Raw genomic sequence first — 26892 nt, forward strand, 5'->3', positions numbered from 1 at the left:
CATGAAAGTCAAGAAGAAGGAAGACCAAACTGTGGATCCTTAGATCCTTCTTAGAAGGGGGAACAAAACACCCATGGGAGGAGTTAGAGAGACAAAGTGTGGAGCAGAAACTGAAGGAATGACCATCCAGAGACTGCCCCACCTGGGGATCCATCCCATATACAACCATTAAACCCAGACACTATTGTGGATGCCAACAAGAGCTTACTGACCAGAGCCTGATATAGCTGTCTCCCGAGAGGCTCTGCCTGTGCCTGGCTAATACAGAAATGGATGCTCACAGCCATCCATTAGATGGAGCACAGGGTCCCCAATGGAGCTAGAGAAAGGATTCAAGGAGCTGAAGGGTTTGCAGCCCCATAGGAGGAACAACACTATGAACTAACCAGTATCTCCAGAGCTCCCAGGGACTAAACCACCAACCAAAGAAAACACATGGTGGGACTCATGGCTCCAGCTGCATATGTAGCAGAGGATGACCTAGTCGGTCATCAATGGGAGGAGAGGCTCTTGGTCCTGTGAAGGTTCTATGCCCCAGTATAGGGGAATGCCAGGGCCAGGAAGCAGTAGTGGGTGGGTTGGGGAGCAGGGGGAGAGAGGAGGGAATAGGGGGTTTTCAGAGGGGAAACTAGGAAAGGGATAACATTTGAAATATAAATAAAGAAAATATCTAATAAAAATAAATATTCACCTATTCTCTCTCTCTCCTCCCTGCCATTTATCTTTTTCTAAAAGCCTGTTATTTTTCTGATCCTTTCCTTTTTTTAAGATTTATTTATTTATTTTATGTGTATGAGTACACTGTAGCTGTCTTCAGACACACCAGAGAGGGCATCAGATCTCATTACAGATGGTTGTGAGCCACCATGTGGTTGCTGGGAATTGAACTCAGGACCTCTAGAAGAACAATCAGTGCTCTTAACCGCTGAGCCATCTCACCAGCCCCTTTCTGACCCTTTCAAGGAAGCCAGTTTTGGTTCCAATACCTGTCCCCATTCTCACCTCTGTCTGTCCCCTGCTCTGGTCATTGTTATTTCCAGGGAATTTGCCGCTAGGCAAAGAAAAGGAAAGGCTGGGACAGTTGCAGGGGTAAGGAGCAGGGTGGGTGCTCCTAGTAACTGGTGAATAGAGCTATGGACTTTTTGAGGAAGGAATTGGGGAGACAGGAAAGGGTGCCTCAAAGCTGGGATGTGGGGGTGGGATACAACTAAATCGTGCTTTAGCATGACTGCTCCAGCCACATGTAAGAAGTGAAATAGAGGAGGCAAGCCATGCTACTGGAGAGCAGCCATGGTGGTAAGGATGAGGAGGGAGCAATGGGGTAATAAGGTTTTAGGACAGTGGTTCTCAACCTGTGGTTGAAACTCCTTTGTGGACTGAACGACCCTCTTACAAGCTTGCATATCAGATATATTACATATCAGATATTTACATCATGATTCATAACAGAAACAAAATTACAGCTATGAAGTAGCAACAAAAACAATTTTATGGTTGAGGGGTCACTACAACGTGAGGAACTGTATTAAAGGATCATAGCATGAGGAAGGCTGAGAATCACTGCTTTAAGAGATCCAGCTGTCTGATCTACCACTGCCCCTGAAGAGAGGAGTGTAAGGCTCAGGTTAAAGCGTGTGTGTCAAGGCATCGTGAAGCATCCCCATGGAATTACCTACCAGATGGTGAAAGACACAGATTAAAGCAAGGATGTGGGGCAAGGCAGGCCAGTGGTAGGTGGGACATAGGAGTATGTCCTGTAATAGTAAGTGGGACATGGCGGTATGTCCTACAGGGGTGGGGTGGGTGTGTCCTGCAGGGGTGGGTGTAAAGGAGAACCTAGAACTTCTGATACATCAGTGCTTAGGGTCTGACCACACAAATAGGAGTCAGCAGAAGAGACAGGAAACAGAGTAACAATTAGCACTTAGGACACCGGCACTAGTGACAGTCCCACAAGCCAAAGGACAAGCAAGATCCAAAGCAGGACAAGGTCAGTGAGGACGGAGTCCAGGAGAATTGCCTTGGTCTCTGGATGTGCAGTGAACCATCAATCATCCGGTCTGTCAGTGAGGGTGCAGGAGGCAGAAGCCCAGGGAGTGGGGTGTGGAAACACAAGGATTCCCAACCCTCCCAGAAGCCTCAGGAACAAACAGAAGCAAAGGGGCTGAGAGGAAACCAGGACTCAGGAAGGGTTTTCTTTTGATTTGTGTTTCTGCTTTTGTTTGTTTATTTGTAGTTGTTTCTCAGTTGGGGTTTCTATTGATGCAATAAAATGCTATGGCCAAAGTCAATTTGAGAAGGAAAGAGTTTATTTCACCTTAGAGTGTATAAGTCCATCACTGAAGGAAGCCAGGGCAGGAACTTGGAGGCAGGAACGGGAGCAAAAGCCATGTGAACATTAATCCGTTTGCTAGCCAGCTCTCTTGGCCTACTTTCTTATACGACTGGGGATCACTTGCCCAGGGGTAGCAGCATCCCTGTAGGCTGCCCACTCCTACGTCAATCATTAATTGAGACAATGCCCCCACAGACTTACCTACAGGCCAATCTATGGAGGCATTTCCTCAATTGTGGTTGCTTCTCAGATAATTCTAGCTTGTGTCAAGTTGACATAAAATTACCCAACACAACAAGTTTATGTGTCAGCTTAAGTGGACTGATTCTGGATTTGCATGTGAGATGTTCTGGGTGAGATCAATATTTAAGTTGGTAGAGTGATTGAAGGAAAAAGACCTCCTAAGTGAGGACCGGCCTCCTCCAGTCAGTCCAGAAGTCTTCAACAGACAATGAAGAGTGATACTTCCAAGAGCAAGAAGGTGCTCCTTCTGCCTTGTGGTCTTCACAATGGCTTCTCTTCTCCGTTTGGAGTCAAAGAGAAACACTGGGTCTCAGGTCTGCTAGCTTCCAACTAGAATTACACCATTATCTCTCCTGGGTTTCCAGCCAGAGAATTGCAGAATATGGGGCATGTTAGCCTCCATGGCTCTATGAACCAATTCTCTAGAATAAACTCGTGTGTGTGTGTGTGTGTGTGTGTGTGTGTGTGTTTGTGTGTGTGTGTGTGTGTGTGTGTGTGTGTGTGTGTGTGCATATGCATGCTCTAAGCCTCCCTTCTCTAGAAGATTCCTATCAGAGAATGCTGATTATAATGGTAGAAAAGCAGAATCATCCGTCTGGCTAAAAGGAGACAGGTGGGGCAACCTGAAGAGACAAGTAGGGTGGTCCTTTGTATGGGAGGAGCTTGGGACAAGGACATTCACACCTAGTCCCAGAGTATTGTGTCTTCATCACATTTTTTTTTTTTTGAAGATTTGTTTATTTTGTGTATGAGTACACTCTCGCTGTCTTCAGACACACCAGAAGAGGGCATCAGATTCCATTACAGATGGCTGTGAGCCACCATGTGTTTGCTGGGAATTGAACTCAGGACCTATGGAAGAGCAGCTAGTGCTCGTAACCACTGAACCATCTCTCCAGCCCCCGTCTTCATCACATTTATCTTTGCCATTGCAGCAAAGCCTAAGGTCTAGGAGGCCTTGCTAGATGGGAGGATGCAGCCTTTTAGCAGATCTCTCTTCTTAACTCGTCCCATTACTTGAAAAAGTCAGTACCTGCAAAGAACAAACGAGGTCTAAGTTACAGGTCAAGGCAGGGGAGAAAGTGCCCTATGAAATAGCCAGAGAGCAGTTGAGGATGATTTCTTAGTGGAGGGAGGCATCAGGGCCCAGCCTGGCTGAGGACAAAGAATGCACATGTAGTCCCAGTGATGGGCAAATGCTTCCTGCTGTCACTGAGTTCTCATTAATTCCTGCATGTAACAATAGACACTCTAGAGCCTACAGTTAACCGTTCAGCTAGCCTGGATGACCAGCGAGCTACACACACACACACACACACACACACACACACCTCTCTGCCTTCTATCCCCTTGGATTACAGGTGTGTTCCACCAGGCCTGCCTTTTCACGTGGGTGCTGGGAATCTAAAAGTGGGTCTAGATGCTTGCTTTCATGGCAAGCCCTTTGCCTCTCCACTCCACTTCCTACTTCCTTGCTTTTGTTCTTTAAGACAGGGTTTCCCTACATAGCTCTCTCTGGCCAGTAACCCAGTAGGTAGGTCAGAGTTCCGCCTCCAGCTTGCAGCAATCCTCCTATCTCAGCCTCCCAGGCATGAGCCACCACGCTTGGCTTATAAAACTCAATACACCAAGTTATAGCACGCTGTGCAGTTCTGCAAAGTTAATTTTTACTTAATAATATGCCACATGATTTCTTCTGATCACTTCGTGTTGTAGCTTCATCAAGCAGATGTGCACTTCATTCAACCCTTCCCGGGTGACACATTCTCCCTGCGGTGGCTGACACTAGATGTTTCTTATGCTTGCCAGTGGGACAGAGCCTCTGGGTCTATCACACAGTCCAGGAGTTTGTGGACTTTGTTTCTGCTGAGTCAGAATGGCCCTCCGCAGGTGGATGACAACTTCTGATGGTTTTCATCAGGGTGTACAAAGTTCTTCAAGATCCCATCCTTGCACGGCAGAGTAGTTCCAGCCCTCATGCTGTTAACAGCATCCCATGGAGGGCTTTCTGCATGAGGAAGTTGCCTGGATGGCAAGCTGGAGAGGAAGGTGCCTGAGGTCTCCCTGGGATAATTCACTTGATAGGAAAGACTGTGCTGCAAGAGGCAGTGGTTTCAACAGCTTTGCCAAACCTCTCTCTGCACCAAGCAAGTGAGCCCCCAAGAGAGCCACGGCTTGTTTGGGAGGGAAGAGGGAAAGCCAGCCAGGGTAGACGGAAGGGTGACGTCACCTGTAAGACTTTGTAGGCGTCTCCCCTGAATGTAAGGTTTCCAAGCGTTTCCAGTAGTCTAAGGTTTGGAGACACCAGCTAATCTGGTAGCTGCAGGTTGGTTAGGGCCACGGTGTACCGGAAGTCCACGTGCAGTCTCTGTATTGGTTGCTTTGAGAGCAGGTAGATGGGAGTGACAGCTGTAGTAACCAAGGAAACTGCAGCTGTATCTTGGGGGCGGTTCCTGCAGGTCAGATAACCCTTTGAGGTTAAGGCCTTCGAAGCTGTGCTGAAGTTCTTCCCACTTGTCAACAATGAAGAGCTTTCCCAGACCCTTTCCCAGTTGTCTCCACCCAGCCACACACACACACACACACACACACACACACACACACACACACACACACGCACACACAAAACATCTGCATCCTCTGAGGATGTTAGCTTCGTTATTATTAACATAATTTTCATTGTGGTTTTGACACACATACCCCAGCCCTTCTGGACTTTCACAAAGATCATGAGAAGAATTACCCCAAGAGGGAGATCTGGTCCCAACATGATTTACAGGGGAAAAAATATGAAAAAGTTGCCTTTCTCATAAATATTCATAATAATCTCTTTAAAATTCACAGTACAGAGCTCAGTGAGTTGCTGTTCTCCCCCCGGGACAGCCCACTTGGCTTGTCCCCTGAAGTGCATGCCTTCCTTGCTTTGTAAAATGAAATTCTGCTGAACTGTGTGTCTCAGCTAAACACTTCTCAAGAAGAGAAGACCACGAGAAACGTTCCTGGTACAGTGGTTACTTTCTGTGGTTTCAGGTACCTGCCGTCTCCTGAAATCCTAGAGCTTTCCGTTAAATGGAAAACTGCAGAAGGAGAAAACTCCTGTGATTTTTTTTTTTACTTTGAATTATTTTATTTCTTTTTTTAAAATATTTTTTATTATTACGTATTTTCCTCAATTACATTTAGAATGCTATCCCAAAAGTCCCCCATACCCTCCCCAACTCCTGTGATTTTAAGTTGGGCACCACATAAGCAGCACAATGAAATGTCATGCGATTCCACCTCTGAAGGGACGCTGTCTTAGGACTGTGTGGATAACCTTGCTGTGTCCCCATTGTGTGGAATGTGGTTTATTAAGCATTAACTGTTTAACATTAAGAAAAGAAGAATTAGGCCGGGCAGTGGTGGGACACTTAACTCCTTATACCTGGACCTACTAGGCCAGAAGAAGTCGTCATGCAGAGTACAGAGGTCCACAGAAGGAATGGACTTAGCACCTCCAGCTTCCTCTGTGCTCCACCCAGAACCCCAGAAACACTGAGCCTGCAGAGACAACTGGCCCCGGGCTTGCCCCTCCTCCCCTCTCCAGCACCAAGTGGCGACTCCTAAGCCAGACTGATCTGAGAGCTTCGCCTTTCAACAGAGCTCAGCAGCGCTGGCAACTCACTCCATAAGTATTGGTTTCTGTTAACTTCCACCCCTGAAGATGGGTCTCATGCTGGTTTTGCTTTCTCTTGGTACCACTCAGCTAGGTTTTCAGGGTGGTTATTTATGTCTCTCCACCCAGTTTTCTACAACGCACTCTGTGCTCTCCAGCTATGCCACCTCATATTCCTTCCCTTGTCCCTACTTTATCAATCCTTACCCCTCCCTTTTTATAAACCTAATTATAACTTTCTATAGCTATTGATCCTTGCAGCGTCCCAACTGTCCTCTCCTAACCATTTTAGCCACCTTAATTGTCTTTCCAAAGTCAACCTAGCATCTAATGCTTGTCCTTACCCACCCTAGATCCCTCCCATTCCTGTTTTTGTTCAATCTGATGCTATTTCATGCTGCCCTTGATTGCTTATCCACCAAGAGTTACTAAAGTCAGAGGGATCAATGTACAATAGTTGCATAACGGTGGTACTCAGAAGCTCTGGCTGTTCCCCCAGTTGACATACTCAGGGAGGGATACACAGCCTGTGCCAGGAACTCTGAGCTCCCAGGCTGAGGAGGTTTTGAACTACACACTCAACTCTACCACATCTGGGTCCCACTAGAACACTGCAAATACCTTAACTGAAAACACATATAGTGGATAATACTATAAATGAAGTAATGGAATAATATCAGATACATAAAATCTCAATGCAGTGGCCTATAAAACACACACAACAACAACAACAACATAAACTCTCCCCAAAAATTATTAACTAGGCGTGTGTAGGGGTGATTATTAACCCTCCAACAACAACATCTAGTGAGAGAGAATTGGATGAGATTTCAGACAGAGAACTCAATGATCTCCAATGTGTCCAAAGACACACACAATTGAATGAAATATGGAAGGTGATGATGGTATAAGAGAAGAATTCAACAAAGGTAGAAATGCTGAAGACAACCCAATCTGCAATGCCAGAAGTAAACATTCAGCCAGTCAAATAAAAAGCTCCATGAAAAGTCTCAGCAATTGAACGCATCCAGGAGAAACTAAACTATCTAAGCTTGAAGACAGCCCAACAAGGACCAAGTTAGAATAAGAAAACACCAGTGGTCTTGATGAATGTGGCACCTCAAACTGACAAAGCAACAGCTGACGGGCAGAGAAGGAGAAAGAACATCTCACCCGGAAGGCATATAACACGCTTTCAGAAGAGTCAGAACAGAAACGCCCCGGGGTTAGGAAAAGAGATACCAACCCAGACACAGAAGGGAGACGTTTCAGATGTGAAACAAAACCAAGAAGGACCCCACCTCCCCATCATAGTTAATGAAAACCATATATTGACACGGCATAGAGAAACACCAAGTCACACATAAAAATAGGCCTGTCAGAGAACAACAGGTCTGTCAACTGGAACCTTAAAAGCCAGGAGGGCCTGGGCAGATGTATTTCAAATTCTGATAGATAACTGCCAACACAGACCATTATACCCAGTAAGCCACACACACACACACACACACACACACACACACACACACACACACACGCATGCACTCTAAACCTCATCTGTTAAGAAGGGTCTCCATGAGACAGGTGGTGGACTGGGCACCTTTTATCCAATACCACCCAAAAGTCTGAGTCTCCTCTCTCCATGAAGGCCCCCAGATACTTAATCTTTTCCATCAAGTGGCTGAGGTCAGACAGAGGGAAGGGATGAGCCCGGGACAGGGCGTGTGAAGGTGTTTTACCAGTTCCAAGTGGCCCATGAGGTCCTAAGCTCAACCAAATACATTTCTGGTTTGGGATCACTTAACACTTATGGCTGAACATGGGAGCCCTCCTGTTCACACCATTTCATTCAGTTTGGGGTCGGGGGACGGCTGTGGTTCGGGTGTACATCTCCCGGGATCACAAGTGTTAAGTTGTGGGTCTCTTAGGTCAGTGGAGTAAATCCCTGAAGGGGATTGTGGGTCTCTCTCTCTCTCTCTCTCTCTGTGTGTGTGTGTGTGTGTGTGTGTGTTTCTCTCCCTCCCTCTCTCCCTCCCTCTCTCCCTCCTTCCCTCCCTCTTTCTCCCTCCCTCCCTCTCCCTCCCTCCCTGTCTCTCCCTCTCCCCCTCCCCCTTTCTCCTCCTCACCATGAACTGCTCTGTTTCCTCACTCACTGTCAGGATGCACTGCCTCACTACAGATCCAAAGCAATGAAACAAACCAACCATGGACTAGAGCTGTGTGACTGATAATTCCTGGGAAGAGCTGTGTCTGCGGAGACAGACTGATTATAACTCCAGTGGCAGGGGGGAGGTTAGCAGTGCCTTATCTTGGGCTAGTTCTAGCCCTCCAGAGCAGCCATTCTTGATCACCTCTGTGTCAGAACTAACATCCTGTAATAATTAAAACCAACCAAACAACAAAAACCTTTAGAATCTATTAACTTAGCAGACCCTACAACCTGAAAGCTAAGGATGTCATCAGACAATATCAAGTCGTCTCTGATTCCTGGGAAGGGAAGGGGCAAGGCTTCCCTTTTAGTTCCTATGTGTCCACTGTGCAGGGGATGTCACAGGTCACCTGACTGCTCAGGAGCTCTGCAAACTCCCTTTCAGGAAGGAATACTGACACACAGTCTCAGGCAGCCCGTTATCTCTCTGGAGCAGACATCAGCTTTGGAAAAAGAAAGGTGCAGCTACAAACGTGGCCTGAGGAGCCCAGAAAACAAACCTAGTAAGAACGTCAGAGATTATGCACCAAAATAAACCTCTTCTGCTTTGTTTAAGATAGTCTCTATGCAGCCCAGGCTCTCCTGGAACGTGTTCTGAAAACAAGGCTGCCCTCAAAGCTACATAGATCTGCCTGCCTCTGCCTCCAGTTCTGGGATTAAAGGCATGCACCACTACACCAGGCCCTTGTCCCTTCTGTTCTTAAATTGATTATCTTAGTTATGTGTCAAAAGCTGCCTGGCTTCTCACTGCCTTTGACCTGAAGTGGAGGGCATTTTTGCCTCATGACCCTTCCTGAGCCCAAGGTCCCTGTCCCTCCTGTTAAGAAAGCTACATTCTGTCACCCTCCTCTCTGGTAACTGTGAGGAGCCTGAGGTCATGCCTGGATTGTCTTCTTTTCTTACCATGGTGACAGAATATCTGACAGAAACAACTGGGGAGAGGGAAAGCTAATCTTGGCCCACAGTTGCAAAAAGATTTCTTTCATCTTGGTAGTGAAGGCACAGTGGAAAGGGTGCCTTCACTGCATTCTGACAGGAGGCAGGAATCTGAAGCAGGTACAACCTTCAAAGACCCCTAGTAGCCACTTCAGCCAGCCAGGCCTCACCTCCTAAAATCCACAGCCTTCAAAACAGTGTCATAAGGCAGGGGATGAGAGCGCAAAACATGAGCTGTAGGGAGTCTACATTCAATGACTGACTCAAAAGCTCTTAGGTCAGTCTGTCACCCGTTCATAACTGATGGCAGGAGACACACAAGAAGCCTGGGACAGAGGGCATGGCCTTCATCACTCACTTCACAACAACAAAGGAACTGTGTGCCTGTGTCACATTGTACCCTGACCCTCTACTCGTTTCCCAGGGCTTTGAGACAAATCATCATGAGCTCTGGATGGTTCCCCGGGACAGACGTTTGTGCCATCAAAGTTCTGACGGCCAGAAATCTGAACTCAAGGAACAGGGCAGCTCCTCCCAGAATCTAAATGCCCTATGGCTTCTGGGATGAGGGTGAGCAAGTTTGACCTGTGCTGGCATGTAGCTGCTCCACCACTCCAGTCTGGGCATGCGTTTTCACATAATTTTTGTCTCCCATCATTCCCTGTCTCTCCTTATTAACATACCAGCCATTAGACTTAAGGTCCACACTAGCCCAACAGGATCTCATGTAATCTTGACTACATCTACAAAGATCATATTTCCAACAAATAGGTACCTGGGGTGGTCAGAACCAGAATAATAACTCTTTGGGGGACATAAATCAACCTATCACATCCTCAAATCCCATGGGGCAATGATGGACACACAGACAGCACACGTGTATGGTTCCCAGCGTTCTCTACAGGAGCTGAAAGCCATCCACACAGCTCTGCACAGCGGGTGATGTCATCTTTGTTCTCCCAAAGAGCAAATAAACCCCTGCCTTTGTTCCACAGCCAGAGGCAATCTGTCTACCTCCCAAGGCCTTTCCCTCCACAAACATCCTTTGAAAGGTAAAGCAGAAGGAAGTTATTCTTGTGATGCACTTACAAGATGGGCCACTTCAGGACTGACACACAGAGATCTGACTCCAATAGGATGCAGCCTCCCTGGGGAAGCAGATGGCAGGCCAGCCTCCTTCCGTGAAGCAGGGTATTTAGAGCTACCATAGAGGACGTGGCCTTGTCCCAGCTTGCTACTTCATCCTGCTTTCCTGCTTGCTTTCCGTGGGATGGACTGAAGGATCCCGTGAGGTCTCCTGATGCCATGAGACTTTTGTCCCTTTCCTTCCCTCCTAGCAGCCTATATGTCAGGCTCAGACAATAGCCTGGGACCTCTGATATCAGTAGGATCGAAGACCCCATGCCAACTATCTTCACACTACAGTAGCCAGGCCTGCTTGTCATTATGCCAATCTCTGCATTGGGAATTGGGTTGGGGGGAATCTCAGGTAGATACTCAATCTATTCATGACTCAGTTTCCCTACCTGTAAGAATGCCCTGTGCCTTGGGGATGGAGAGATTGCTCAGCGACTCAGAGCACTTGGCAATCTTGCAGATAACATGGGTACAATTCCCAGTACCCACATGGCAGCTCACAACCATCTGTAATTTTAGTTCCAGAGTCTCTAACGTCTTCTTCTGGCTTCTCTGGGCACCAGGCATGCATGTGGTACACACATGTGCGGACAAAACACTCATATACATGAAATAAAATTTAAAAAGAGAACAGAAAATAAAAACTGTCATGTCCTGGCATTGCGGTGGTGGCAGTGATGGTGTGGGTGATGGTGTGGAGGCTGATGCACTCCACAGCGCCTTGAAACTGTTGAGCATGGCAAAAGTTGGGGTGACCCACCCCTTGTTGCAGTGCAAAAGCACCCAGGGTGAGCAGGATCAGCAAAGCTCAACCTCCACCTTCCTTCAATGAAGCCAGCATAGAGCCTGGGGGTCAGTGATGGTGATGACGGTGATGGGCGCCTCCCAGAGTATGTGAAAGTAAGGATTACTCATGGATGGCACTCAGACAGGCCTGCCTTTCTTTCTTTCCTTCTCTTTTCTTTTTTCTTTCTTTCTTTCTTTTTATGTTGAAAGTAGTAATTTTAAAAGTTATTATGATTTTTTAAAATTAATCACTTTATATCCCACTTACTGCCTCCCTCCTGGTCACCCCCTCCCATAATCCTTTTTCCCCTCTCCTCTGAGTGGGTGCTCCCCCTCCGCTACCCGCCCCTCCCCACCCCTAGAACTTCAAGTCTCTGCGAGGCTAGGTGCATCCTCTCCCACCAAGGCCAAACAAGGCAGCTCAGCTTGAAGAGTATGTATCCTATCTATAGGCAACAGCTTTTGGGATAGCCCCTGCTCTGGTTGTTTGGGATCCACATGAAGACCAAGCTGTACATCTGCTACATATGAGTGGGGAGGTCTAGGTCCAGCCCACATATGTTCTTTGGTTGGTGATTCAGTCTCTGAGGCCCCAAGGGTCCAGGTTAATTGACTCTGTGGTCTTCCTGTGGAGTTCCTATGTCCTTAGAGGCTGCAATCCTTCTCCCCGTTCTTCCATAAGAATCCCCAAGTTCCACCCACCCACTCTTTGGCTGTGGGTGCCTGCATCTGTCTGAGTCAGCTTCTAGGTGGAGCCTCTCAGAGGACAGTCATGCTAGACTCCTGTCTGCAAGCTTAACAGAGTATCATAATAGTGTCAGGGATTGGTGCTTGCTAATGGAATGGATCTCAGGTTGAGCCAGTTATTGGTTGGCCATTCCCTCAGTCTCTGTTCCATCCCCTGTCCCTGTATTTCTTGTAGACAGGATACATTTTGGTCAAAAGTTTTGTGAGTGGGTTGGTGTCCATTGGAGTTCCTGCCTGGCTACAGGAGGTGGCCTTGGAAGAGATAGAGACCTGCGATAAGGGAGGCACCCAAGAATCAATAGGGGTGTCCTTAGCTATGACTCAGAGCATATGGAACCTGAAGAGACTTTTTAACAGAGTAAGCAGGAAGTAAGGGGGAGGATGGCCACCTGCCTGGAGTCTCAGTCAGTCTCTCTCTCTCTCTCTCTCTCTCTCTCTCTCTCTCTCTCTCTGTGTGTGTGTGTGTGTGTGTCTGTGTGTGTGTGTGTGTCTGTGTGTGTCTGTGTGTGTGTGTAGAAGCTCTGTGGTGTCAAATCATTCACAGCAAAGTTCCTATCAGCAGCAAGCCCCCAAATGCATCCTTCTGTGGGTGCAACTTTAATGTTCTCCTTGGGTGGTGGCACAACTGGCCATCTACATGGAAGGCTGCCAAGCCAGGCTCAGTTTCTATAATATTATATATGGAAGTCAAGTCAAGGACCATGGAGGATTTGCATGTAAAGGATAAGTGACCGATTCAAAGCTTAGAACAAAGGCAGTGGAGTCTGGATGCAAATCCTTCACCAGGTCAGGAACACTGTAGCAGAAGAGCATTGGTGGGATTTCCAAGAGGCAAGGCAGACCTCAGACTAAGCTGGCTTATGTACACCTGCGGGGAACGATTTTCTGTATAGGCCCAGAGGGCAAAGGATCCATATCTAAAGGATGGGTATCTGCTAGGTCGGATGGAACGAGATCTCTATTCCATAACAGTGAAATGTCAGCCTCCCATGGTTAAGCTGACATCCATGGGGAAGTGTGTATAAACAGAAGGCGACAGCAGCAGTAGTCTCCAGTCGCCTCCTCCATGCCTGCGTCCTTCTCAGTAAGACTCCCTGGTTCTACTCAAGGTAGCGATTCATTTAGCTCAAGGACCAAGTCCCCCAACCTCACTTACTACTAATAACTACAGTTTTGTTGATTTCTGCTAAATACATGACGGCAGGCATCTTGGGGGTTGCAGCCAGAGTCTCACTTTAGAGATGGCGTATGCTCTGAGTATCTGCTTCTCCACAGCTTCCTGGAGCAAGGATATTGCATCTGGCACCCTAGCAACCATGGTGGGGCAGAGGCCTGAGTACTACATCTGTTCCTGAGGGAAACTGAAATAGAATACTGAAAGACATTTGCATCACTGATACGCTTGAAGAGTCTCAACGCCAATCTCAAATGCCTATCTATGTCCAGCCGGATTTATTTTGCTTGTTTATTTATTTATTTTGCAGAAGACATAAGTAAACTTCTATTCAGTTTCTTGGTTTCCCTGCCACTGTACCTGATGCAATTAGCACAGTGGTCCACAGAGGAGCAAACCCAAATGGCAAGCATGGAGAGATGCTGTAACCTGTCAGTGGTGCAAATTAAACAACATATCACTCATGTTGATCAGACCAGTGGAAAATGAAGTCAATGTTAGTGTACATTGTGCACAAAGATCCAGGGGGATGGAGTAATCAAATGCATTGCTGCTCAAACATGGATTCTTATCATTTTTGGAAAGCAATCTGGCAACACCTGCTTAAATTCAAACTACATATATCATTATTCTGACAAGCCTCCTCCCAATCCCTCTGTCTCTGTCTCTGTCTCTGTCTCTGTCTCTGTCTCTGTCTCTCTCTCTCTCTCTCTCTCTCTCTCTCTCTGTGTGTGTGTGTGTGTGTGTGTGTGTGTGTATTCACTTGCTAGTTTTGCATGGAGGTTCCCTGCAAAAGTTTGTGTCAAAAATCATGTGAGGGAAAACCATGAACTCTGGGTCACTGGCATTGCGTGACACGGTCTCAGGTGTGATTCCCCTGGAACATGTTGAGTCTGAGTCCTGAGGAGTAGGGGGACTGCTGGGACTCTCTCCATGAGAAGTGGGGGGACCACAGCTCCCTAGGCTCCCATAACACTGCCCTTTCCCTTGCCTCCCAGTTGGGACAATGGCCCCAGTCATTATTAATCTCTGTGTTGTTCTGGTGCCACCTCTATCTGTCTTCTCCACTCCTGTGACCCCCCTGTGATCTCTCTGTTGTGACTGCTCTTAGATAAACCCTCTCTGCCACTCAAACTTGACTTTCCACGACCCTGTGATGTGGAAGGTGAGGCTGAGGGTCCAGGACAGAGCAGATTGTTAGTGATGGGCGTGGGTGGGTGTCCTCCATGTATAAAGAGACCATCTACTCTATGGCCCTGTATTGGTTCAATACACACTCAACCATTATACTTAATAAGGTATGATGCTGTGATCACGTGGTGAAAAGGGAGCCATTCTAAAGAAAGACACCCACCCCCCCCCATCCCCCTCCTTCCCGCTATCAGGCGATCGGGACAGTGAATCCCTAGGAACTGGGTTTCCCAGAGGCTTATGCTGGGAACAGGAATAGATAGGACCTTGGCCACAGTCCGAGAGCTTATCTCTCAGAAAAGGATGTCACAGTTTGCAAGGACAGCCCAGGAGCAAGAGGCTGAGACAATTATGAGTCACTGATTAGCGGACCACACCTTGATCTGGGCTGCTTAGCTAGGCATACCTCTTGCCTTCAGTTTAAACTGAATTCTCCTGCCAGGATCCCAAAGATGGACTTGGGTGTCACTGGGTTTTCTGTTCCTCTTCCTGTGTTGTGCTGAATCGAATAAATCCTCCCTCTCTGCTTTGTAGCATCCTGAGTCTCTTTCATTGACTTATTGAGGATAAGTGGCCAGCCCTGGCTTGTTCGGCCCCATCCAAGTTCTGAGCAATCTAACACTGGGTATGTTTTGTGTGTGCACAGATACATGGGCTTGATAGCTGTTTCAGGATAGGAACAGTTGGCATGGGTACTTTGCGAGTTTGCTCCTATGTATAAGTGAGGCCACCCCCCATAACCTGGGAACCCCTGGGGGCTCACCTCCTATGGGCCACCTTTAGTAATGCAGAACTTCCACCAAACAGTCCCTGCAAACAGCAATCCATTGGACACCCCGAATGGTCTTTGTGGGATCTCTGTTCCTGCACTCACCAGACTCTAGTTTCGCTTATCATTTCCACCTGCTCCTCAAGCTGGGTGAGCCACTCACATTCTGGCCTTAGAAACACCACTGCGTACAACTCCAACCCTCTCCTTTCTGGTATAAGTGCCTCCCCCACCCCCATCTTCTTCTGACTTCAGAGGCTTAGTATCTGGCCCACTTGCTGTGCCTGGTCCTACCACCAGGGGGAGAAGGTGGTGGTGGGGCAGAGGAGCAGAGCAAGGAAAGGCAGGGATGGGAAGGTCCAGGGGTCTCTTGGGCAGTACCCTGAATCTCTTCTTTCTTATGCCAGTCTCTGTCCCTGTCAGCTGCCTGGCCTGACTCCCTCCTGACTGAAATAAGCCTATCTCTATCAGTTAAACAAGGCCCTTTAGAGAAGAGGCCTCAGTCAGGGAAGTCCCTGGATACTGGATTTCAGCTCCAGCAGGGGGGGCTCAGAGCAGGGCCATCCCGTAGAATATGCACCAAGATGTGTTTATATTTCCTAGTAGCCACAGGGGAAAAAAAAGGTGGAATTCATTTCAACAGTATTTTCTGTAACTAATTACATCTCATAAATGGCACTTAAGTTATACAGAATAACACTTAAGCGTATAGCACTTAAGTTATACAGAGAGCACTTAGTCTATTTCTCTATACTGACTACTTAAAGCCTAGGTGAGCGTAGGGTGAAGGCTCAGCTGGTAAGGGCTCTTCCCTCCAAACCCAATGAATTGAGCTTAACTCCTAGAGAGGGCACATGGTAGAGAGAACACTCAAGCAAGCTGTTCTCTGACCTCCTCACATGCACTGTGACACACACACACACACACACACACACTAAACAAAAGTATTAATTTAAAAAAACTCTTGTTTGAAGTTTGTACTTAGAGTGTTCCTCAGTCTGAGCAGGCCTCATTCAAAGCTTCAGTGGTCCTGTGTGGGGAGTGAGACAGTGGACTTGTGTGGGGAGTAGCTGCCTTGCAGGGGTGAGACAGTGGACTTGTGTGGGGAGTAGCTGCCGTGCCGGGGTGAGAATTTTTGACAGGATGGCTGCCTCCACAACACCCATTTCACCATAAGCAGCCAGCAAACTCACCACTCAAGTAGAGCATATAGTCTTTTTTAAAATTATGGTTCCGTGTATAGCGTGCTCACCTAGCGTGCCTGAGGCCCTGGGTTTGATCCCCAGCACCCATAAAACTACACTTGGTGGCTCATACCTGTAATTCTATTACACTATTGGTAGAAGCAGGAGGGTCGAGAGTTCAAGGTTAACTTCAGCTATGTGGTGAGTTTGAAACTAGCTTGAGAGCAGTGATGAGTCCATCCTCGCTCCTCCCTTCCGCCACATGGTCCATTTGTACCTTGTTACTATAGAATGTTTGTTACTATAGAATACTGCCATGAGGGCATTTATACAGGGCAGAGATGTTTCTTACCATCCTGGAGGTGGAGGAGTCTGACAGCAAGGTGCCAGGAGGCTTTGTTGTCTGCTTGGGGAAGGCTTCTCTGCTTCAAAGATGGCGTGTGTTTCTGGGGTTGGAGGTCAAGAAGAGCTGGGTTTTCTCTCAGCCCCAAGTGGAAAGGAAAGCAAGCAATCTGACGGCCACCAAGCTTCCTTTAGTTATCCCCAACATACTTTTTTTTTTTTTAATTATTTGAGAATTTTATACAGTGCACCCTGATCACACTTGCTTTCCATTCTTTCCAGGTTCACCCTCTCACTCTGGCACTCTCCCTCCAAAAGAACCACAAAACAACAACAACAACAACAACAACAACAACACAACAACAACAACAACAACAACAACAACCCAAGTCAAATTTGTGTTGCCCATATACGCATTGGAGCATTGTCAAACTCCCAGTGGCCAGCCCCTGAAAGAAAGCTGAGTTCTCCCACCCGGGCCAGACACCATCAACTGTGAACAGCATCTTATCACAATTTTGGGGGTGGAGTGAGTTTGGTGGGTTTCTCTGTGTAACAGCCCTGGCTGTCCTGGAATTCATGCTATAGACCAGGCTGACCTTGAACTCACAAAGATCTGACTGCCTCTCCCTCTTGAGTGCTGGGATTAAAGGCTTGTGACACCACACCTGCCTCTCTTGATCACAGATTTTAAGGTCTCTCTTCAACAGCTTACTGTCTGGACTGTTTATCTGGTGGGTGGGTGGGGGCTTCTTAAGTGAGGGCTTTAATCCTGTTACTGTGTAATACAAACTCCTGTATCTTAGAAGCCCCTAGCACTAACATGCAGCTCTGTCTCTGAGCTCATATACTCCAAGATCTCATGCAAATGGAATCATAGTATATTTGCCCTTTTCTAATTGGCTTTACTTCTCTCAACACAACGTCCTCAGGAGACATACATGCTATAGTGTGCATCGGGAGTTTCTCTCATTTCAGGGTTAAGTAATATTCCACGTATACCTGTCACATTTGCTGTATCCATGCACCTGTTGATCGGTGCCTTCTGGGCTGGGCCCAACCTTTTAGTGCCCGTGAGAACTGTGTCATGCGCATTTGGCATACAGACCTGCTTTCCATCCTCTCTGTTATGTGCCTAGAAGTGGGCTGAATCATCCAAGTCTATGTTTAATTATTTGAGGACTTCACACCCCTTTTAACTCAAGCTTACTGAGAAGTATTTAAATCCTTAAGTTCATCTTCTTTGAGTACCATGAAACAAGCTTTGACCAGTATTACAGCTTAGACCATGGCTGTTCTTTCCACAAAGTTCTTTGAGACGCTTTGCAAACAAATCCCATTCTGTGTTTCCATCTCTGACAACCGCGGGTCTGATTTCTGTTTCTATTCTCCTGCCAACCCCACGATGTCATTTAAGGAGTTTCTTTCCCTTGGCATTGTGCTTCTGAGATGTGCTTAGGCCACATTCATCATGGGCTACTTTTCATTCTGAGGGACAGTTTCTGAGGGAAAATTATCACCATCAACTTTGCCATTCATGGATTGAGTTGGTTGATTATGAATAGCCCACGAGTGTCTCTTCCTGTTCTGGTCTTCATGTCTTGGGTAAACACCAACAGAGGAATTAGCATGGCCATCTTTTCAGAGCCCCGGGTCTTTGCAGCATTCCCATGGAGCACTGATATCTTGAGGAAATAAAAAAAAATTGGATCTTGCTTAGATTTAATGGATCTGAGCGGAACAAGGGATCAGAAGGCTGTCCGGTGCCCCTTCTTGAGAAACTTGGGAGTAGACAGGGCCCTGGAGGTGTTGAATTAAGCCTTCCGAACCTGGATATAAATCCCAGATGCTGGGGCTCAGGTCAAAGGTTAGCCAGAGAAAGTTGAAGGACTGGAAAAATGGGGTGAGGGGAGACCCTGGCAATGAGGTCAACAAAGTGGGGGTGTCAAACCCCACCTTAAGAACCTTTAAATGACCACCCACAGCATACAGACAAGAATGTGGGTATGGCTCTGGGAAAACCCAGCTATTCTAAAGTAAGGACCTTCAGTCAGCCCTGACTTGCAGCAGGCAGAGAGTGAGTGGCCAAAAGAAACCTTTTGATGGCCCGTGGGAAACCTCTAAAACAGTCCAACCCAGAAGGCACCGCACTCCCCAAGGATGTCTGAAGGGATGTGACTCCAGTTGACATCCACTTAACACAGCTCACCCTGTCCAACAGGTTCCTGTCTCCAGGAACTTCCCCATCCTCAGCCCTGAGGATGACTGTGATATAAATGAATTCAAGGAGGATTAAAGGTCACCTGACAAACTTGTCGCTGTGTAGAATAAGGCTGGGCACTCTAGACGTTCCTGTTAGGGCCCAGGCTCCATCAGTTTCAGCTGCTTTGACAAAGTGCCTCAGACTCATTCCCACAGTTCCATAAAAGGAAAACCAAGTCAAGGTGGAGGCGTGGTGTAGGTCTGGGGGGGCTGGGGCTGCCATCTAGGCACACACCTCACACTGCTGTCTTCACACTTGAGTATTCTCCTCTATAGACTGGGATCTGATATAATCCCTGCTAGTCTGAAGACCAAATGTTGCTGGGATGATCCCTGGTGAGTGTTCAGCACACACAGCTCATGAGGTAAGAGGGGAAAGCTGGCTACAATGAGAAGCATAAACATTCATTTTCCACGAAAGGAATTCATATTCAGGCTTGCCATAGACTGACTTGTGTCCCCTTTCCTTCCTGTTGAAACCCTACCCTCTGAAGTGAGCTTTTAAGGTGGAGCCTTAAAGAGGGGACTGGGTCAGTGCCCTTGTGAAGGGCTTGGCTTAGACTCTTTAAAAGAAATAAAAAATTAAAAGACAAAACTTTCGACATTCCATGGCAGTTCTGCTTAGCCCTGGAGTTCAGAGCCATATTCAGAAAGCTAAATAGTTGGCCCCTGCTACCTTGCATCCTCTATCCCAGGAGAAGGCTGGACTTGGGAGGGGACAACATGTTTGACAAGGGTTGAAGGATATCCGAGTGGATACCTCTGGTGATGGGGTGGGTCTCCACTAACTTGGGATCAGATCAGTGGACCTGTTCATGTGGCTGGGCACCTGGCCCACTCTGATAGGTGGGACATAGCGTTCATACTTCTCAGGCAGCCTCATCCAAGCCTGTAAACTGTCACAAACCACAAATACCTCAGTGGGAAACACATGTGCTGGGTATATTAGCGAGGCTCACCTCCTGGGTTGGGGGGCAAAGTAAACAAATGTTTAAACAGATGTTTAAAGCCAGAAAGAAGAGTCCTGTGGCTAGCAGAGAGGGCCATGACCTGGTGCTTTCCTGGCCTTAGACATTTAGAGTAAGACTTTTAGTTTTATTCTAAATCATAGGAAGAATTTCTGGGCTCTTGTTTCAATGTTGATTCCCAGACAGGCTTAGCACCTTGGTTCAGCGGCCAGCCATCTGCATTCTTTGGTGTAATGCCTGCCCACGACACTTAGTTTCTTCCTTATTCATTGGATGAGTCTTACTCCATTAAGGATTTTAATCTTGGTTACAAAACAATGCCACAGGTTCTCCGCCCTTTTCCAAATAGCAGGGACGCTCTGGCTGGCCAGATGATACATATTCTCCTTTATCCAATTCTGGTCTGTGTTGTCAGGGCAACATTTCACATCCCTGGACTTCTGTTTATCTCTGGGCAGGGGCTGGCAACCATTCGGCCCCTCAAAGGATACTGGGTCGAAGATTCAGGTTGAGGCTACCTGGGTCAGGCCTCTCGAGTGGCGCACCGCCGTACTGGGTACGCTCCTGGCCACGGATCAGGACGCACATGGGTCAAAGGTCTCTCCTGCCGGGAAGAAGACCGAGGCTTAGCAGAAAGCTGTGGCCACCGAGGAGGCCAAGATACCTGGCTCAGAAGGGGAAACCGGGAACAGCTGGGATAAATGACATAGGAGCACAAGTCCAGGGTCCACGCTGGAGCCCCGCCCATCAGGGCCCGCCCTCATTCTGACCTCTCAGCACCTCCCGGCTCTGCCAGGGCCCGCCCTCCTCTGAAGTCATTGGTTGGCTCTTAGTCCCCGCCCCCGGAAGACCTGCTTTTTGCAGCCAATCGGCGGGCGCGGTGGCGGTGAAGCCTGGGAGCGAGGTACCCGAACCTGGAGCAGGGTCTGCTGGGTTGACTTGGGGGGCCAGGGCTTCTGGCCCTGTCACTGTGGGCTCAGTGGAGGGCTGCCAATCCAGGGCCAGTGCCTGTGTCCACAGAGGGCTGGTGCCGGCTTGCGGGAGTGGCAGGATGTGTATTCTTTGGAAAGTTGGGGCCGGGCCTGTTTAGGCCCAGGGGCGGGGACGTCTGAAATTTGTTTTGTCTCCTGCTTAATGACAGCCCACCTGTCATTGGAGGGAAACTGAGGCCTCTTTTGGCCGCCCCGGGTGCCAGGGGCTCAGAATTTGAGACCAGAGGGAGATACCTGAGGTTGGCTGTTCCCTTAAAGGGCCATGCAGAAGGGACCGCCAGGAATGCCTGGAGTCTCATTCCAGCCATTTGGAAGGGAAAGGTTGGTTGTGGCTCTGGCGTTTGACTCCAGGTGGCAATAAGGGGACCGTGGGGGTGAAATGAGTCCAGAATGACTGTGAGAAACGGACAAATTGAAATTTGATAGGTTTTTCCATTGCTCATCAATTAGGTCACGTCAGCCAGGGTCAAAATAAGAGAACTATGGTTGTTCCCAGCTTCTGTCCTTTCCCCTGAAGACACCTTGGGATGCCTAATGAGGTTTTTGTCCAAAGATTCTAAGTGTAAGATTCTCAGTGTCAGAGAGCTGAGAACAGTTGTCACCTCACACAGTGCTGAGACACAGTGGTTTCTTCTGTGGGCTAGGGGAAGCACAGCTGGGGGTGGGGAAGAAGGGTGGGGAATCTTTTTTGCACACAGTAAGCACTTAGGGAAAGTATGATCTTATTCTGTGTCAGTATCAGGTGGACAGGTGTGAGGATGTCCTTCTGTCCTGATGCTGTTTGTTTGATATTGGCAATATTAGGAAGTTACTAACGAGACAGTCCTCTTTAGGAAGCCAGAGGAAAATGAATAGCATTTGTGTGGAATTAACTCCAGGTCTGATTTTCAGTTAAGAGAAAATGAGGCAGAAGGAAGTGTTAGCCAAGAGCTTCCAAGGTCCAGCTGCTGTCTGCAGGACTCCAAACAGCCACGTTTACATGTTCAACAATGGCAGCGGGGACTCTGGGGACTCCTCTGAGGAAGAGTCACATCAGGTGGTGTTACGACCCCGGGGCAAGGAGCACCAGAAGAACAGCAGCCAACGGCCAGGAGCAGGCACCATGGTTCTGCTGCAGCGGGAGCTGGCTCAGGAAGACAGCCTCAACAAGCTGGCTCTCCAGTATGGCTGCAAAGTAAGCTGACCTCAGTCCCTCTGCCCTCCAGGGTTGAGAGAGGCACGGGGGGGGGGGAGGGGGTCCACTATAGGCGGGGGTCACTATAGGACCTTCCTGACCCCCATAGGCGACTAGAGTCCTCCCTAGCCAGGGCTGGAAGCTGGTGGAGGTACCCTTCATTCAGAACTCTGGGCTCAGGAAGGGTCAGTTAGTTGGGCACCTCAGTTCAGGGTGTGCTTGTCCTGTGTCCTCCACAGGGACACTATGAAACAGTGTGGCCTCTGAGCACACTGGATTTAAGGTCTTAGGGCTGGAGATGGTAGGCGGAGTCCACACGTTTCTGTGGCATGCTTCTCTCACTACTTGTATTTTCTGACCTTTGCTTGCCAGTAGCTAATCTGACTAGTAGAGTTTTCTCTCTTCTCCCTAGTAGAACTGCATGGTCTGGCCCCTGTGCTGTGCGTTTGTATAACCTTATCTTTCTCTTTAATTATGTTTTTAGCACTCAGAGTGATTAACAGTGGCAAAGTAAGTTGGAAAGCGTTTCTGGAATCGCTCTTTTCTCCCGCATTGAAACAGTCTGTTTCCCGCTGTTGACTCCATGCTATATACATGCTATATACATGCTGTATACATGCTATATACATGCTATATAGTACATGCTATAATCATGCTATATACTGGCAGAAGCTTTCACCAAGCTTGCATCAGCTACACAATTAAAAAACAAACAAACAACTTTACCTCCTAAAAATTGTCTGTGGTTTATCTAAAAAGATCCAAATGAGCAAAAAGACTGTGTGGGTGTGGGAGTCTTTCCCAAATAGAGGCTCGTCTCCAGGGACACATAGCATCTTAACATTGCACTGGCCTTTGCATTTGGGTGTTATAATCTGCTTCTCTAGGCATAACATATGCTTTATAGACCATGGACAAAAAACAAACAAACAAACAAAAAACCTTCCCAACAAAGTCTTGAAAGATAGACTTACTGTTCATGTCATGTCAGAATGACAGTCCCTAAGAAACCCAGAGTGGGTATTTAGTGTCTCCAGTAAGTAGTCCAGTTCCTATGGGAGGAGAATACATGTGCTGTTCATGTAGTACACAAAGAATGGAAGCTGTCAAGCTCCTCCTGTTTGTTGGTTTCAGAGCAAGAGAGAAGCGTCCTATAAGCCGGTTGAGTAAGACTCTAAAGTGGCTGCTGAGTAAAGCGATCGCACACACGATGGACTTGCACCGTCAGCTCCGTGGGCCGTACTTACACTTAGAGAAGTTTTTCCCAAGTAGCGTGAGGGGAATTTAAAATTTGGCTTCCCATTCCTCCTTTTCTGTTAGAAGTTTTGTGTTACTTGATAAAAATCCACAGTCACAGTCCCACAACCTTAGTCTGGAGAAAACAAACAAAAAAACAAAACAAAAAAACCAACTCAACCCGAAACTCCTGGCTGGTGGCTGATTGCCTAGCTCACTTCTCATGAGAGGTTTCATCTCCCCAAACTGAATTAACTTCTAACCGGGGAATAAGTTCCTGTGCCTGCCCTGCTTCTGGGAAAGTGTGAGGGAGCATTGTGAGGAAGCTCTCAGGTGGCAGAGACCCCACGTGTGCCCAGAGCCAGCTTGGGCTTTGGTGAGCTTGTCTGGTCACTTGCTCAGCTGGGTCTGGTGTGAGATGGGGACACTGAGTTAGACAGGAAGGGTGACAGTGTTGGTTCTGTTTCACCTGAAGCTTTGGCTGTAGTCACAACACCCTCCAAAGGTGATCAGAAATTGTTTAAAGTAGAGCAGTTGGTTTCTAAACTATTCATTAAGGGGTAAAAACCAAAGACCAGAGAATCAAAAGCCTTAGTCACTTAGCTGAAATGAAGCTGTCTGTGGGTGTGCTTTCAAGCTTTCATGGGCGTCTCCACTGGAGCCCCAACAAGCAAAGGTCTCAGCTGGGTACTGGTTTTAAGGAGCATCGCATGTTTATAATGCATGGCTTCCGTAGGTTGCAGATATCAAGAAAGCAAACAACTTCATCAGAGAGCAAGACCTGTATGCTTTGAAGTCAATCAAGATTCCAGTGAGAAATCATGGGATTCTCACGGAGACCCACCAAGAACTAATGCCCCTTGGGGCTTCATCCTCTGAGACCAGGGTGACCCTGGTAGACCTGCCTGAAGATGAAGATGCTGGTGGAGCAACCACTCAGGGCAACCAGCTGACAGACTTCTTCAAGGGCATTGATGAGAACATTGAGCGGGCTGTGCATTCTGACGTCTTCCACGGTGACAGCTGCTGTGTGGAGGCCCCAGATCAGCTGCTGCTCCCCATAACCCAGAAGCCAGTAGCCGATGGTGCCGACTGTGGGATTCAGTGGTGGAATGCCGTCTTCCTTATGCTTCTCATTGGGATCGTATTGCCAGTGTTCTATCTCGTCTACTTCAAAATACAGGCCACCGGGGAGCCCTCAAATGGCTTGAACGCAACTGTTGTCCCCAATGGCTCGATGACACTGAGCCCAGTTCCAGGGCAGGCTCCCAGGTTGGCAATCCCAGTGCCTACCCTCCCCGCTTCAGACAGCCAGGTCAGCCCTACCACCCAGGCAGGGGCCTAAGCGCATTGTTTCCTAGAGTTGGCAGACTTTGGCAGTTGGCCCTTGTGTAACTGTCACCAGCTGTTTGCATTTCGCTTCCTGAGATGTGTGGACACCATGGCAATCTGGATGGTCTAGACTGAGGAATAGCTTGGCCTAACTCAAGGATGCAGGAGCCCAGACATCCACCATCCCAGCAAGAGAGACATTTATATGAAACTCACAGCTCTTGAAGACATGTAGGGGCCGGCTGTGAGTTCCTGTGCAGCACTCTGTGCAGGCTCCTAAGTAGAATGTGACAAAGGTTCTGCACTATTGCTGCCCCCAGTGTTGAATAGGGTTTCAATGGTGGGCTCAGAGACATGCTCTGTGTCTAGATCAAGGTGCTATATAGTATGTCACTGAGTTTGTCAGTTGACAGCCTGACATGTTATGTTTGCCTCTTCACTTGGCCCCACTGAGGCAGTGCTTCAGAAATGAGAACCTGAAATCCAAACCGCCACCCTCTAATTTAAGCTCTACCCCCAGAGTCACCCTAAGAGCATCTCTGTGGTGGTGGCTCCCTGGGTTCCCCAGTTGGCATCTGGGAAGCAGCTGGTATTGGCGAATGGTTTGAAGGGACTACATCCACCATTAAGCTTCTGTCACATGGACCTTTGAAGCAAACTGGTTGCCATGCCAGCCCAGCATTGTTAATAACAGTGAGTCCCACCCCACCCTGATCATGTGCGCCCAAAGCAGAGTTCTCCCACTGCCTCCTTGACTCATCTATTCTTTGGGTCCTTAGAGTAAACTTGCACATGCTGTGTCTCAGTGTGAAAACCAGACACAATGTCAGTCAGCCGTCTTTTACTGTAACAAAATCATCTCCAGTGGGAAAGGTTTATCTTGGCTCATGGTTTCAATCCATGGCCTGATTTGGGGCTGGGTGGCTGGGGGCTATGGTAAGAACACCATGAAGGAGAGTGTGGTAAAGCAGATTGTTCATGTGGCAGGGAGAGAGAAGGGGAGAGGAGCTTGGGCGCAGGCATCACCTTCAGAGTTCTGCCTGCAGTGGCCTGACTTCCTCCCACTGGGTCCCATTTCTTAAAGGACCCATTCCTTCCCAACACTGAGATGAGGACCAAGCCTTTAAGATACTATCCAAACCCCACCAAGGTAACTCTGGCTCCGAAAGGCTGGAGAGAGAGATGTAGGAGGGTACAAAATGCTCAGGGTTTCCTCAGCCACTCCCTGAGAGCAGTTGGCCATCAGTCCTGTTAGGGATGTTGGGGGGAGGGCTAAGTCAGCCTGCCTTGTCACAGCAGGGGCAGGCAGAGGTGGCTGGGAGCTCAGCCTGGGGAGGACAGGCTAGCAGGCTTCTGGGATGGTTAGCAACTTGACACATAGGCCTAGAAATCTGACCAGAGGAGCAGGACCTTACTTGAGCTGGGCCTCCTGTCTGAAAAACAACCCACCCAGGGTGCAGATAGCAAATTTAAATCATCTTCAGAATTGAGTATTTTGAGGCAGAAAATGAACCCATGAATCTTGGTACAATAAACATCTTGATTATGTAAGTGATTTCTATCTGGATGCTCAAAGACCGTTGTGGCTGTGAAGTTTCTCTTAAATGTTATCATTAACTTCATCAGGCAGGGCTCAGAGTCCCGTAGGGAAATGATTCTTTTGGCAGACAGAGAATGTCTATATTTTTTCTATCTTCTGTCTCAAGTGTTGGGGACTTATTACCACCTGTATATAGCCCTGCGTGGGTTCCTAAGTAAAAGGTGACAAGGGATCTGCAGTGTCAGGGCTCCTGAGGTTGGATGAGGTCAAATGACTATCACAGTGTCCCTGCCTGCTGAGGGCAGGGGTGGGCTTGGCTCAGAGATTTGTGTTCTGTGTCTAGGCAGACCATGGTGCTATGCAATAGTATCAGTATGTCACTGAGTTTTAGACATGTTACAGTTTTAACTTGTATTTCTGTATTTTTCTCAAGTGGAATAAAACAATTTCTTCTGTGAAGGAAACATGATTCTCCCTCTTTTCATATTATGTGGATATTGGTAACAGAGTGAAAGCTGAGAAAGGGACAGCATTAGAGTAGCTGACAGGAGCCTCGACCACCTGCTGAGCCTGGGCAGGTTGCCGCAGGCTCTTGCTGTGCACATCCTTATGTGGCCAGGGAAGGACAGATTAAGTGGTAAACAGTGCATTCTGGCCCACTGACCTACATAATATGTTTC

The 26892-nt window shown here is 47.9% G+C and overlaps 1 protein-coding gene and 1 long non-coding RNA gene across 10 annotated transcripts; one reads left to right on the forward strand and one right to left on the reverse strand.

Annotated features, from left to right (window-relative positions):
• Positions 1-2294: 2294 nt before the first annotated feature.
• Positions 2295-20749, reverse strand: 1700112J16Rik (RIKEN cDNA 1700112J16 gene). 2 transcript variants are annotated; one of them, NR_131044.1, is made up of 3 exons: positions 20457-20671; positions 17711-18393; positions 2295-3611 (listed from the first exon to the last, which is right to left on the reverse strand). It is a non-coding gene; the product is annotated as an RIKEN cDNA 1700112J16 gene (long non-coding RNA). The 2 variants fall into 2 exon arrangements; NR_131043.1 differs by lacking the exons at positions 2295-3611; positions 17711-18393 and adding an exon at positions 20709-20749 and having other exon boundaries at positions 20223-20542.
• A 7-nt stretch (positions 20750-20756) lies between these two features.
• Positions 20757-26681, forward strand: Lysmd4 (LysM, putative peptidoglycan-binding, domain containing 4). 8 transcript variants are annotated; one of them, NM_001357964.1, is made up of 4 exons: positions 20757-21251; positions 21822-22104; positions 22589-22614; positions 24077-26681. In NM_001357964.1, the coding sequence occupies exons 2-3, from the start codon at positions 21832-21834 to the stop codon at positions 22598-22600; spliced, it is 285 nt and encodes a 94-aa protein (NP_001344893.1). In that variant the 5' UTR covers positions 20757-21251; positions 21822-21831; the 3' UTR covers positions 22601-22614; positions 24077-26681. The 8 variants fall into 8 exon arrangements, with proteins under 8 accessions (NP_001344893.1, NP_001344892.1, NP_780424.1 ...); NM_001357963.1 differs by having other exon boundaries at positions 20757-20842; NM_175215.4 differs by lacking the exon at positions 22589-22614 and having other exon boundaries at positions 20757-20842.
• Positions 26682-26892: the final 211 nt, after the last annotated feature.

The sequence above is a fragment of the Mus musculus genome, chromosome 7, assembly GCF_000001635.26.
Source record: "Mus musculus strain C57BL/6J chromosome 7, GRCm38.p6 C57BL/6J".
NCBI lineage: Eukaryota > Metazoa > Chordata > Mammalia > Rodentia > Muridae > Mus > Mus musculus.